Genomic DNA, 14412 nt, shown 5'->3' on the forward strand with positions numbered 1-14412 from the left:
TGCTTGTGAGGCTTTGAAACCAGGAAGGGAATGGCCTGCGAGCCAGAGACCTGGGCTGTGTCCTTCCACAGACTGCAGGGAAAGCCCGGGAAGAACTACTGAGTGTGTGACCACAGCGTCGGGCGTAAGGGGGAAAAGGCGGAGTGTGTGCAAAGTCCTGTGGTCAGGGCTTCTCCTCAAGACTTGGCCCAGGGATGGAGCAGGGGTGCCTGCCCCCCTTTAGCCTCGCCATCTCCCTGCTCGCCCACCAGGCCTCTCTTTGTATCCAACCGTCCCCTCTGCCCGCACGCGTCCCCAGGAGACACCCTGCCCACCACAACCTGCGACTCCAGACGCTGTTTCTAGTGTGGTTATATTACCTACACCCTCACCCAACGCCCCGTCGGACTTCACGGCTGAGGAACCACCTCCGTCCCGTCCGTCGAGGGCATCTGTCCATTGCGAGAGTCCTCAGAGAAAGAAGTCCTTTAATGGCTGAGGAACCTGGGAAAGAGGAGGGTTCTGGCAGGTTGAGGTGGACAGACGTTGTTCTGTTGCTCTCATTCTTCAGTCTGTCCAGCCGGTGATATTCCACTGAACCCCTGGGGGCCCAGCCCTGTGCCCGACCCGCTGGGATGGATGCAGGGAACAGAGGGATGAGGGCCCCGTCGTTGGGCAGCACGGTCTCCCTGCGAAGGCGGGAGTTGCATATGCAAACAGCAAGGCCACCGTGCCGAGCAGCACCCATGGGCTGCGGCAGAGAACGAGGCACAAACCCTGTCTCTGAAGCCAAATAGCCTGCCATGTGCCGGAGCTGGGCTTGGAAAATCCAAGGGGGCTTCTTGGACAAGGAAGACAAATAATCAGGGCCACTTACATCTTTCTGGATGAGCTCAGCATACACCAAGCAGGCAGCAGAGATCAGCACGTCAGCGTCAAGGTCAATGAGGTTGTTGCAGGCCTGTGCCAGGAGAGGAAGCCGGGTGGAAGCAGGTCTCCCTGGGCACAGGCGGCTGCCTGCTACTTCCCGGGGACAAGGCCACTGCTCACGGCAGTCGCCGGGGCCACCTGATCTCTTCCCAACCAGCCTGGCACAGTGCCCGAATTTCACCACTGTAATGTGGTATTGGGGGGAGATGGTAAATGTCGTTTTCGTACGGGCCCTAAGGAGTACCAGAGTTCCACTGAGGGTCTCAGGAGTTTCTAAGGAGACCTTGTTCTATAATTGGGCTGTTGCCCTAGATTTTTTTTAACCTAGACTCCAGCTGCTTTTTAGAAATGTCAGAAAACTCTCGGTCTTTTGCATAGGGGACCCTAGGGCCCAGAGGGTTAACTGTGAGGCAGTAAACCTAGAGGTTAAGAAGCATTCAAGGCCTCAGTTTCCTCCTATGCTAACTCGGGGTGCTGCTGTGGTGGTTACGGTCCCTCTGCTTCCGGCTTGTCATGGGCTTACGTGAGCTGGTCTCTATCAGCACCAGCACCGTGCTCAGGGCATCACAGTTCCTGCCAGGGGCCAAGGGCCGGGATGGCATTGAGGGGGGCTGGGGGGGCCGGCGCAGCCCGAGGTGCTCTCACCAGGAGGATGCTGTCGCTGGTCATGCTCTCCTGCAGCACCTGCTCGCGCACCATCTGCAACATGCTGTAGGCCACCAGCACCTGGAAGTTTCTGCAGGGTTTCCCTGTCAGCAGAACCTGCAGGCGGCCCGGGAGTCTCAGCCCGGGCCTCCTGGCCCTTCGGATGGTGAGGCCCACTGACCACAGGCCCACCCCGGGTCAGCCGTCCCTGGGCCTCCCTGCTGACTCCCTCATTCACTCAGGGAAGTGCTACCTCTGGGGATCCCAGGCATTGTGCTGGCTACTGGGGGACTCAGAGAAAAAGCTGCCCGGACTTCATTAGCTAGATGGAAGGAAGAGGAGGAGAGGAGGAGAGAGGGAAGGAGGGAAAGAGAAAGGGAGAGGGAGGGAGGAAGGGGAAAGAGGAGAAGGAGGGAGAATGACCCGGTGACTATCCAAAGCATTTGAGAGGAGCCTTGGCAAAGCAACGGTTGATAAGCCCACCATCCCAGGGGTGTCCCCAAAGGTCTGGGGGTGGCCATGGACTTGGGCATGGAAACCAGCAGGCCATGAGGGAGGGGTAAGGTGGGTGGGAGTTGACTTGTGGGGCGCTGAATGCTGGGCTGAGTGTTGGGCCGGGCAGAGCAGAAGTGGGTAGTGAGTCTCTTCCCAGGGAGGTTCATGGACTGATGGCATCGGATCAAAGAACTGCACCTTGTCCTGCCCTTGGGGGGCCCCTCCTTCTCCAGGGGTGAGGGGATGTGGAGCAGAGGGAGGCCTGCCTGGGCAGGGTGGCAGGACAGCAGGCCTGGCCTCCACCCGCAAGGGCTGAGGGGCCCTCCTTCTGCCCTTGCTGCCCTGCAGAAGGTCCTGATGCGACAGGATGACAGATGGACGTGCTCGTGCGCTCACTTCCTCACTTCCCCCAAGAAACCCCAACCTGCTCAACTCCATCCCAAGTCGGGAAACCAGGAAAAGGGCTTCCCCCTGCCCGCTGGAGGGGTGGGGGCCTAGCCCTTCCGTCCAAGGAAGACTCACCTCCCAAAGCCTCCAGACGTCGTCGAAGGACTTGAAGGCACGCTGGAAGCAGAGGCAGAACCAGGGGAAGAGGGACTGCACGGTTCCCGCCCCCTTCCCTCCTGTGGAGAGAGAAGTGGGGTGTCAGCCTGGAGGCCGAGGTCAGGAATCGGGGCACGTGTTAGAGCAGAAGCGCACAGACAGGCCGAACGGCAGAGCATGTAAGCACACGGGGGAATCCAGAATGCCCCGCTCTCAGGTTGCCAGTGGTCTTCCGAGAATGTTTGGGGGTGGATTCTCAACTGTCCAGGCTCAACCCCATCTGGATGAACCCTCCTCCCAGGGCCCAGAGAGAAGGCCGAAGTCCTGCTCCCTCGCCGCCGGGATGGGGCACTGCTGCCTGGGGCTGGGTTCTGGGCCCTTCTCATGCCTGCTCTGTGGAGGGAGCTGTACGTTTGCAGGAGGTTGAGTCGGGGGTCCACTCACTCAGGTGCTCAGCAAACACGGGGTCCAAGAAGTTGATCAGGATGTTGAGCACGTCCAGGTTCTTGCCTACGCCGATCTTGATAACACAGCTGTTCCCCTGAGAAAGATGGTTCCGACTTTCTCTGCCTGAGGGCCGGCCTGCTTCACCGACAGCTCAGTTCAGAGGCCGTGTGTGTGGCTGGCTCCAGGCAGGGCTCGTGTCTCTACGAGCCCGGGTGTCTGTGTGCGCACACTCACATCATGTCTGTGTCGGTGTGACCTGCGTGTGTAGATGTGTTGGTTTGTAGGTGTGTATGCACCTACGTGTGTGGGGGTGGGGATCCAGAGATGTCTCGGGTGTGGCTCACAGTGCCGTGAGCCCAGGTGTGCCTCCGCACACACGCCGCGGGTCGGAACCGTGCGGGACAGGGGGAGAGCGGCGAGCGCAGTGTTGCAGGGACGCAGCAAGGGATGAGGGTCGATTCTGGACAGGCTCTCACAGATCCTGAGGAAGGGCTTTCCCGGGAGGGTGTTCGGGGGAGAAGCACCTTCAAAACCCCTCAACCTGATCGCTATGGGGTGCATCTGGGGAGTCCCGAGTCCCCTGGTGGGCCTGAAGTGTGGGTCATGTGAAGGGAGCAGTAAGAGGCAAGGCCAAAGATGTTCCCTGAATGCCTGGCCAAGGTTGTTGGATTTTGTTCCAGAGGAGATGGGGAGCCATGGAAGATCCGTGGGAGCAGAGCCATGTTTGGGGAGGGGAATGCCAAGAGAGGGAGCCATCCCTGGGACTGGCCCGTTACACTCTTTCAAGGTTTGGCGAGAGCTGGACCCAGAGCACCCTTCCAGCCCCCTCCTCAACTCGATGCCTGCAACACACACAGCCCACCTCCCATTAAACTCACTGGGGTGAGTGCTGCCCGCCCAGGCTCCTCTGGGACCCAGAGGGCTGTTTCAGGACTGGAGGAAAGAGCTAGGGCTCCCATTGCCTGCCTAACCTCCAGGGGGTGTCTGGGGAGTGGCAGGGAGGTGGTCCCTGAGCTCAGGCCCAGCCCTCACCGTTTTCTGCAGGAAGAACTGGAAAAGCCAGAAGGTCTCGTGGTCATGTTCTGCCATCAGCTGGAAAAGCATCACCATCTCGTGGAAGCCCTGCTGGTACTCTGGGGTGGGGGTGGGGACAGTGAGGACAGGTGAGCCAGGGCTTAGGTGGGGAAGGGATTCCAGAAAGAAATGGAGAGGAGGGGGCTGAACAGAGGCTCGGCCCTGCAGCGTACCTGCCTGGGTATTGCAGACATAACTCAGGAGCAGGATTTTCTCCAGTCTCTTCTTGTCAATGAGGACGTTTCCTAGGGGGTCTTTGTCGTAGAGTTTCTGAATGTCATATGCTAGGTTGGGGACAAGACAGGTAGGTGGAACCAGATCACCTCCAGCAGAGGGGTCCTGAATGAGTTTCTTCCCCGGGAGGGCAGGACCCAGGGCACCCTGGGGAGTAGATTGTAAAAACAGCAGTGGCCCGGGAGGCGCTGCCCAGCACCACACCCTGAGCTGCCGGGCTTTGGCCCCACCTCCAGGTCTTGGACTAGGCCATACCCTCCACCAGGAATGCCCCCATCCCCGCCTCTGCTCCACCGATCCCGTCCAACTGAAATCCAGCCTAGTTCAAGGCCAGAGGGGAGAGATGAAGACAAAGCAGCAGGAACAGCGTGCACTTGGGGGAATGTGCCACTAGGCATGGAGGAGTCCCTGGGAGAGATGGTGCGCGGACTCACAGGGTTTGGTTGCAGAATTCCAGAATTCAAGGCAACTCCCAGGAACCAGGGAGCCATCTGCCCTGGATATGACTGAGGAGCGGGCAGGCATGGCCCCGGCACTCCCCACTGCCCAGCCCTGCCCTCCCGACTCTGCTCACCAATGGTATTCCGAGTCTCCATAAAGTTCCGGTGCAGGTTTTCCAGAAGGGGCTGAATCTTTTTATACATCTCGCATAAGGCCTCATAGTTCTTCCTGTGCACACAGAACTGAGGCTGGAGGAGGCTGCCTTCTCCCCACGAATCAAGGGCAGTCTAAGCCGTGCTCTCCGCTAGGCTGCCCCCCCCCCCCAACCTGTGATGCTTTCCCTCATCTCTGTCTGCACCAGCCCTAACCATGTTCTGGCCCTGGAGGGCAGATGGAGGTGGGTTCAGTCTTGTGGCCCTGGGGGTCCCACAGCCGCTCCTGAATCCTGGCTCCGCAAATTAATAATTGGGTGTTTGCAATGAGGGTGAGGACTGGGGGACATCACGATCCCTCACTAAGCCTCAGTTTCCTCTTCCATAGAATGGGGATAATCCTGGCACCTTGGTGTTAGAATCAGAAGGACGGGATGAGGCTGTGTCTGGTGTCCGTCTGAGGACGTGCTTAGGTGCTGTAGGAGGCTGAATGGTGACCCTTCAAAAGATAAGTCTAGGCCTTAACCGCTGAATCCTGTGAATGTGAACTTATTTGAAAAAGGGCCTTTGTGGATGTAATTAAGCTAAGGAGCTGGGGATGAGATCCATCTAGATTATCCAGGTGGGGGCACCTGGGTGGCACAGCCGTTGAGCGTCTGCCTTCAGCTCAGGGTTTGATCCCGGCGTTCTGGGATCGAGCCCCACATCAGGCTCCTCCGCTATGAGCCTGCTTCTTCCTCTCCCACTCCCCCTGCTTGTGTTCCCTCTCTCGCTGGCTGTCTCTATCTCTGTCAAATAAATAAATAAAATCTTTAAAAAAAAAGATTATCTAGGTGGACCCTAAATCCAATGAAAAGTGTCCTTCTAAGGACACACAGAGATAACACAGAGACAGAAGGAAGAGCAGCAGGCCACATGACCACGGAGGCCGAGATCGGAGTTGTCCCCGGAGCTGGCAGAACCGGAGGCAGGGGAGGACTCTTCCCTAGAGCCTTCAAGGAGTGTGGCACTGCGGGGATGTGCTCTGGGGCCTCTGGCTTCCAGAACCGAGAGAGTAGATTTCTGCTGTTGCAAAGCCCTGGTTTGTGGTGCCTGTTACAGCAGCCTCGGGGAGCTAACACGGGCTCTTGTCAGGGCTCTCGAGCTTTCCAGGCTGGCCCTCCGTTCCCCTACTGCCCTGAATGTTTCTCCACTGGCCCTTTGTGCATGAATCTTCACCTCAAATAGGCTGCGTAGGCCCTAGGGAAGGAAGGGAAGGGATGGCGGTGGGAAGAGGAGCTGTTGGGATCAAGACCATGCTGGGCAGTGTGTGCCCTGCTAAATGGAGCTGGGCGGGAAGGTGCTGGCATCTCCTGTGTTCCGGCCCTGGGTCAGGAGCACATGGGGGTTTTGTCTCTTAGGTTTTGTCTCTTAGAATAAGAAATGCATCTGGGGGAAGAAGACAGCACTTGTCAGGCTGGGGTGGGCACTCCCCTGCTTTTTCCCTCCCCTGACAAGATCTGGAATGTTCTACCTCCTCGTGCTGTCCACGGTGAGCCGCTCATCCTGGGAGCTCTGCCATGAGTAGTAGCCTGTGAGGAACTTCCAGGCTTCTGTCCTCACGAAGGGGTGTAGACCCTGGGGGTGAGGGTGAGAGGTGAGAGGTCATGGGACCTCCAGATGCCTGCCAAGAGGGTGTCTCCAAATGCCATGCCTGCCCCTTGTTCACCCATGCCCTCCAGTGCCAAAGCAAGGCCTTGGGGACCGTACCCGCTCCAGGATGTTCACACAAATGAAGTCTCGTGACTTGGCCAACAGACCATTCTCATCAAAGAAGCCATCCCATTCTGTCTTGTCAATGGGTGGTTTTCTCTTCACCTGGCAAAGACAATCACTTCAGCCCTCTGTTAGGAACCTTTGGCTTTTCTTTAAGTGTGATTTTTTTTTCCACGCCATACTCTGGAGTTTGCGATATGAATCAAGTTCCCTGCCTCTGACTCATTTCTGGAAATCTATCCTGAAGAAATTACTGCAAAGTTATAGAAAAATGCTGAATGCACAGTAATTTTCATTGGGCATTACTTACCAAAATGAAAACCACACGTGCTCTAAACATTAAGCAATAAGGGAATAGTTAAATAAACTATAATTTATACACTCAATGGAATATTGTGAGGCATAAAAATGATGCTTACAGGGAACAAATAATAACCTGGAAAAATTAAAATGTTAATGGACAAAAGCAGAATACAAAATTATACATTCAGTATCTAGCCTCTATCCTCTCTACGCGCTATACCTGTTACATATTATAAAAACTACACCTTATATACTCTAGTGTATAGCGAATTAACTACTATCAAAATTCTGCTAGGAAAAAAACTGAAAAAAAAAAAACCCACCAAAAATGCCACCAAAAGCAAGAGTGATTTCTTTGAGAAATAGGGTCCTACATAAGCTTTTCCTTTTTCCTGTGTTTCCAAACTTTTTTGTAATAATGTCTACTGCTTTGATAGTGGAAAAATACGAAATAAGCACTAAACACTCCCATGAGCTACCTTTTGCCTTTCTTGGAAGAATAAAACAGTTCATCACAAGAAATGGTTTCTGGTCTATAAGAGAGGGGTGTGTGTGTGTGCGCGCGCATGCGCTCTTGTGTGTGTGATGGGGGAGGTGAGTGCACTGCATGCAAAATAATTAAAAATGCTCATTAGACAGTAACCAGGACATAAGAGCTCCTGTCAGACTGGGGGAAGCTTCCTAGAGGAAGCCTTTATTGGAGAGAAGCCATCTTGCTGGCATGAGGATGTGCTGATGGACAGAGCTTGGCAGGTGACTAGACATGTCTGATAGACACACTCCCAACTCCCCATTGATATACACCTGGATATGCACACGTGTGACTCAAGTTGAATTTGCATACGAGTCACCTGAGAATCTTCTTCAAATGCAGATTCTGACTTAGAGGGTCTGGGGTGGGGCCCAGGAGGACACGTTTCTAACAAGCTCCCAAGAGATTGTCATTGCCCCTGGTCCACTGACCACAAGAGAGGCAAGCTGTTAGAAATCACTTTAGCACTGGAAATAAAAAAGTAAGAACCCACGGGCCAGATTTGGGATAATTTCCACTAACTCCACATTTGATAGGGATGGATTGAGCCCCTTAGTAACTCATACATGCTCTATCTTCTGAACCGAAGTAGGACACAAGGGCCTGAGAAGATACCAAAAAGACCTCCACCCTCATCTTTGGCCTAACCTTGGGAAGTGGGGTCTGTCCTGATGCCACGCCCCAGTTCACAGACACTGTCGTCTGAGCAGAGGAGAGCGGAGCCCGGCTTCTCTCCGTCCCTCAAGCTGCTATCATATTCTCCCAACCTATATTCAGACTGCAACACTCAGAATGCACTGTGGCAGGAAGCAAGAGAGAAGAGGCAACATTGCGCTGTGTCCTGGGGTCCTTAGTTGTGAAAGGGAACTTTGGCAATGCATTTCCATAGAAATCTTAGCCAACTGATCAATGTCTATGGTAAAGACCGCTGTGGTTTTGATGGGGACTGTGTTGAATTTATAGGTCAATTTGGGGAGAACGGATAATAACATTGAGCTTTCTGACCCACGAACATGGTATATTTATCCATCTATTTAGGTCTTTAATTTCTCTCAGCATTGTATCATAGGTATGTAAACTATTCATATATTTTATCAGATTTATCCCCAAATATTTTGGTTTGGGATGATGTTATGGTAAAGGGTGTTATTTTTTTTTAAAGATTTTATTTATTTATTCGACAGAGAGAGAGAGACAGCAAGCGAGAGAGGGAACACAAGCAGGGGAGTGGGAGAGGAAGAAGCAGGCTCATAGCGGAGGAGCCTGATGTGGGGCTCGATCCCATAACGCCGGGATCACGCCCTGAGCCGAAGGCAGATGCATAACCGCTGTGCCACCCAGGCGCCCCAAGGGTGTTATCTTTAAACTTCCAACTTCCGATTGTTCGTTGCTAGTAGATAGAAACACAATGGATTTTTTATACATTGATCTTGTATCCCGCCGCCTTATTGATCTCACTTATTAGTCCTAGTAGCTCTTGTGGATTCCAGGGGGATTTATTATAGAGGCCCAATCAGCAACCCACAACCCATAGGCCAACTCTGGTCTGTAACCTGTTTTTTTTTTTTTAAATAAAGTTTTATTGGCATTCATTCATGTATTGTCTATGGCTGCTTTCACGCTAAAATAGTAGAGTTAAGCAGTTGCAGCAGAGACATATGGCACACAGACTAACGTACTATCTGGACCTCTGCAGAAAAAGGTCACCAGCCCTGACACAGGGGATCATGCTGTCAGTGAATAGGGGGCAGATTAACATCTTCCTTTCCAGTCTGGGTGCTATTTATTTATTTAATTATTTATTTAATCATTCATTTATTTATTTATTTATTTATTTATTTATTTATTTATTGATTTATTTAACTGGCTGGAACTTCCAGTGCAATGGTGAAGAAACGTGGTGAGAGCAGGCATCTTTGTTACCAATCTTAGAGGAAAAGCATTCAGACTTTCATGATTCGGTATGATGTTAGCTGCAGGCCTTTTGTAGTGTCCCTTTATCAGGTGGAGGAAGCTGTCTTCCATTCCTGGTTTGCGGAGAGTTTTTATCAGGAATGGCTACTGGCTTTTTTCAAATGATACTAGACATCTGTTGAAATGATCGTATGGTTTTTCATTTCTTAGTTTGGTAATATGGTAAATTATATTGCACGGTTTTGAAGGTTAAATCACCCTTGCATTCCTTGGCTAAAGCCCGCTGGTGGTATGCTATCCTTTTTATACATTATTGGAGACTCTATGCTACATTTCATTTAAGATCTTTGCATCAATGTTCACGTGAGATATTGGTCTATAATTTTCTTTTCTTGTAATGTCTTTGATTTTCAGGGTAATGTTGGCTTTGTAGAAAAAGCAGGGATATATTCCCACTTTAAAATTTTTTAGGATAGTTTGTGTAAAATTGGTATTATTTCTTTCTTCAATATTTAATATAGCTCACCAGGGAAGTCATCTAGGCCTGGAGTGTTTTTTGTGGGAAGATTTTTAACTACAAACATTTTTTTAATTAGATTGAAGGATGGAGTCAGAAGAAAAATTTTTTTTTACTTTAAAAATTAGAGATTTATAGGAACACGGCATTTTCCTTCTAATTCACTTTTAGAAATCAAAGCAAATAATACAGGAAACAATAAGAAATTCATAAAAGCATAAAGCATAAAAAAGGATAGAACCCCAAGTAAATCAGTTATGAAAATAAATGCATTAAATTCTCTGATTGGTGGGGCGCCTGGGTGGCACAGCAGTTAAGCGTCTGCCTTCGGCTCAGGGCGTGATCCCAGCGTTATGGGATCGAGCCCCACATCAGGCTCCTCCGCTGTGAGCCTGCTTCTTCCTCTCCCACTCCCCCTGCTTGTGTTCCCTTTCTCGCTGGCTGTCTCTATCTCTGTCGAATAAATAAAATAAAATCTTTAAAAAAAACCTCTCTGATTGGTTGTAAACATTTACAAAGCATTAGTGATGTGCCAGGCACTGTCCTAAGCACTTTAGAATCATCATTTAATCTTTGCAACCCTACGAGGTAGCTGTGGTTATTACACTGTTTTACTGGTCAGGGAACTGAGGCTGGAGGAGGATTATTTAGTATATCTGAAGTCATACAGTAAATATCAGGGCTGAGATTTGAACCCAGAGCTGTTTGGTGCAAGAATCAGGGTGTTTAGCCCTAATTCCACGCTACCAGGGAGAGTAAAAAGCAAGGATTTTCAGTTTGAATAAAAAAATATACTATTACAAGCTGTTAACAAAAGGCATACCTTAAAATCTATGCCATAGAAAGATTTAAAAATAAATGATGAACGAAGATATGAAAAGAGGGTCAACAGGAACGAAAGGGTAGCAAAGTAAATAATATGCACAGAAACCAAAAAAAAAAAAAAAAGATATGACATCAACACAATAAGGCAGAGATAATCAGAAACATCACGTGAAGGCATTTGCTGAGTGCTCGGTGAATTTACAGGACTAAACCTCTACCTGCAACTAATGGCCATCTGCCTAACTTTGCCAGGGCTGAATTCACTTACGAAAAGTCACTGACTTCCCCTTTCAGGAAACTCAATTTCTCTAGTTCCACCACTTCTGTGGGCAAACCTAAGCAAGCGAAAGGCCAACCACAGGAACATCTAAGACGTTTGCTGGCGAGCCAAGGACAAGGACAAGCACAAGAAGCCGTCGACCTGGGAGTATTTCCACACAGAAGTCCTCCCCTCTCTTCTCCAGTCCATTCACACAGCCTGTCTATGCCAGAAATCATGGAATCTGTGTCTGGGGTCCTTTGAAGTAAGAGAGATCGTCAACTTAGTGGGCTCTCAAATCCATCTTCATCCTCCCATAGTCCCCCATTCCTTGCTCCGCTCACCTACGAAACCCCTGCACCACCATCTGGGTACAAAGACCTGGAGATTCAGGATGGGGTGATATCTAGTCCATGAGGTGCTGGATACCCTTCAGCTCTGTTATAGCTTTTTTCCCCTAGTCTCTTAGGAAGAGTACGTCTAGGTAGAGCAGTTGTGAAAGTCTCCCATCTTCATGGTGGGCTTAACCATGTTAAAGCTCACCCCCAGCAAACCTAGCGACACCATGGCCATGTTTCCTCCAGAGTAGGGGGGCCAGAAGTAGGAGTCCTGAGTGGTTGAGTCTCTCTAACCTCTTCCTGCTACCAGCGGGCTTGGCTGCAGACATATATCCCCCACCCTCTTCTATTCTGCATCATTGGGTTAAGGATTTTCTCTAATATTTTAATTTTTTTAATTTTAAAGATTTATTTATTTATTTGAGGAGGGGGAGAGCACACAGAGGGAGAGGGAGAAGCAGATTTCCAGTTGAGCAGGGAGCCCGACTCGGGGTTCGATCCCAGGACCCCGGGATGACCTGAGCCAAAGGCAGATGCTTCACCAACTGAGCCACCCAGGCGCCCCCTCTAATATTTTTAGTAAAATAGGAACACTACTGGAGGATAAGGCAAGTTTTCCAGGAGGGTTTTTGATGCCATGTTGCTCTGAATACAACAGAGCCTCCCAGGAGGCCTGGGAAGGGTCACTGGCTGCTTATGGTTCTCAACCTTTTCTACTCCAGTTCCCTTGAGGGACAAGATATACCCCCAACAGTAAGAGTGGCTCATTACGTCAGTGACTCTCAGCCAGGGGAGAGCAGGTGGCCCAAGGAGGGAAGGAGTATTAAAATTGGGGTCGAGGAGGCATATGTGCGACTTGAAAGTTACCTGGGTGACTAGCATCATCAGCATAGCGTAGTGATTAAATGAATGGTTTAAAACAGCGGTTCTCAGAGTTAGCTAACATCAGACTCACATGGAACACTTGTTCAAACACAGATCACTGGACCCCGCCCTGAGAGTGTCTGGTTCAGAACACCTGGGGATCAGGAGTCTGCATTACAAGTTCCCAGTTGATGCTGATGCGGTCGTTGTGGGCACCACACTTTGAGAATCACTGATTTGGGAGATGGACTCCACAGTCTGGGTCTAAATACCAGCTCCGCCACTTACTGACTGTGTGACTTTAGGCAAGTGGCTTTGTCTCTGTGCCCCAGCTTTCTCCTAAAATGAAGCTAATAGCATCATGCACTTCAAAGAGGGTTATGGTGAGAATAAATGACTATAAATAAAGCATTTAGACCAGTCGTGGTACATACTAAAGGCTATGTGACAGTTATTTTATTATTATCAGTTTATAATTTCAGAGAAATGAATAAAGATATAAAGAAAATCCAAGTCAAGACCTGTTGATAATTTGCAATGAAGCCGTAACATTTAAAACTCAGGGGGAGGGGTGCCCATTTTGCCTTTCTGCCTTCTTATGTATCACTCCTTAATCAATATGATTAATGAAATTTGAGATTGGTTAAGGTCATATAATTAGTTATGATTTTGAAAAATACACCGTGTGGAAAACTTATGACTGAGGCTGACATTTAATGAATAGATGTATCTGATTAAATGGGCTCAAAACCACCTACTAACAAAGGCATTACTGCCACCTGGTGGCAGCATACCAAAATTGTTGGCAAAAACACCAAGGAAAATTTATCAGCATCTTCAGGACTGAACTTGCAAACCGAAAAGTCATTAAAGTTAGAATGTCACATATGGGGAAAGGTAACTGGCTTAGAAAGAAGAGTGTCCCATCCAAGTATTAACCAGGCCCGACCCTGCTTAGCTTCTGAGATCAGACGAGATCGGGCGCGTTCAGGGTGGTATGGCCGTAGACAGAAAGAAGGGTGAAAGGGAGCAAGGAGACCTGTGTTTTTCAGTCCTGATGTGAGATCCAGGTACAATTTACCCTGCTCAACCTTGTAGGCAAGCTCAGGGTTCTAGTCCTTCCCACCCCACTGAGGAAAGTGGCCCTAATGCAAACCAGAAGCTGGGGAGGGAAGGACTTGGAGCTGATGAGGAACACGCACCAGGATGAAGGAGGCTGACCACCTGGCAGAGAGGCTGTTTTCAGGAGAGAGGGTGGTCATGGCCCTGGCTGGACGTCTTCAAAGCAGCTTCTGACCAGAGCTCACTTGGAGCCTAAATGATGCTTAATTAGCAGGGGGAAAGTGATCTTCCTTTTGGGGGATGAATTTCATTCCCGGGAGGAACTGGGCCTCTCCTTAACCTCCCACAGCTGAACAGGGCCAGGCAGCGTGTGTCACAAGGGCCCTGGAACCCTCATCACAATGACCATGGAACATGGGAGTCCTCAGCTTCAGACGTAACACACACCCGGGAGTCGACTAGACCTACCCGTCAGCCAGAAAAATCGCAGGACATACAGGATGTACAGTGGAGGTTGGGGCTGAGAACGTGCAGATCAGTGTGCTGGGCAGGTCAGGGGAGGCTTCCGAGGAGAGGTAGGCCAGGGAGCCTTCCTCCCTATCTCTGGGCTGTCCCTGCTCTGGGCCCCCTCCCCTTGCTATGGCACAGATCAGTACCAAACGCAGATAACACCTAGAATCTGAGCTTCCGGTGTCTTGGGTGTCAATTTCAGATTCAGAATCAGTTGTCTGGGCTGGAGACCTGCGGGACTCTCTTTTGAAAACTCCTTGGGTGATTCAGTATCAGTATGTGTATTTGATTGGTAGCTCCTGGGGTTAGAGACCAGTCTTATCTATCTTTATATCTAGAGCACTTAAGACAATGCCCGCATGACTGAATGAAGGACTTAATTGAATGGAAGAATAAACGAAGCTTAGATCTCATCCCACTGTCCTCTCTGAAGGTATTACAGAGATTTCACATGTGCTTTGTCTCCCCTCCTACCCTCGGTTCCTCAGGCCAGGGTCAACGTCCGTCCCTACAGCCTGGCGCTGGCAGGTTCTCAATATTTGTTGAATGAATCGGAGAAGTTGGCTCCTCTTGGCTCCGGCCTCACTGGTTCT

The 14412-nt window shown here is 50.4% G+C and overlaps 1 protein-coding gene across 2 annotated transcripts; it reads right to left on the reverse strand.

Moving 5' to 3' along the window:
• Positions 1 to 450: 450 nt before the first annotated feature.
• Positions 451 to 13612, reverse strand: TBC1D21 (TBC1 domain family member 21). 2 transcript variants are annotated; one of them, XM_002922987.2, is made up of 11 exons: positions 13450 to 13612; positions 6690 to 6797; positions 6454 to 6557; positions 4922 to 5016; positions 4287 to 4397; positions 4072 to 4172; positions 3037 to 3133; positions 2572 to 2672; positions 1555 to 1671; positions 857 to 940; positions 451 to 483 (listed from the first exon to the last, which is right to left on the reverse strand). In XM_002922987.2, exons 1-11 carry the CDS (start codon positions 13507 to 13509, stop codon positions 451 to 453), a joined length of 1011 nt encoding a protein of 336 aa, XP_002923033.1. In that variant the 5' UTR covers positions 13510 to 13612. The 2 variants fall into 2 exon arrangements, with proteins under 2 accessions (XP_002923033.1, XP_011227909.1); XM_011229607.2 differs by lacking the exon at positions 6690 to 6797.
• Positions 13613 to 14412: the final 800 nt, after the last annotated feature.

The sequence above is a fragment of the Ailuropoda melanoleuca genome, chromosome 5 (assembly GCF_002007445.2).
Source record: "Ailuropoda melanoleuca isolate Jingjing chromosome 5, ASM200744v2, whole genome shotgun sequence".
Classification (NCBI taxonomy): Eukaryota; Metazoa; Chordata; class Mammalia; order Carnivora; family Ursidae; genus Ailuropoda; species Ailuropoda melanoleuca.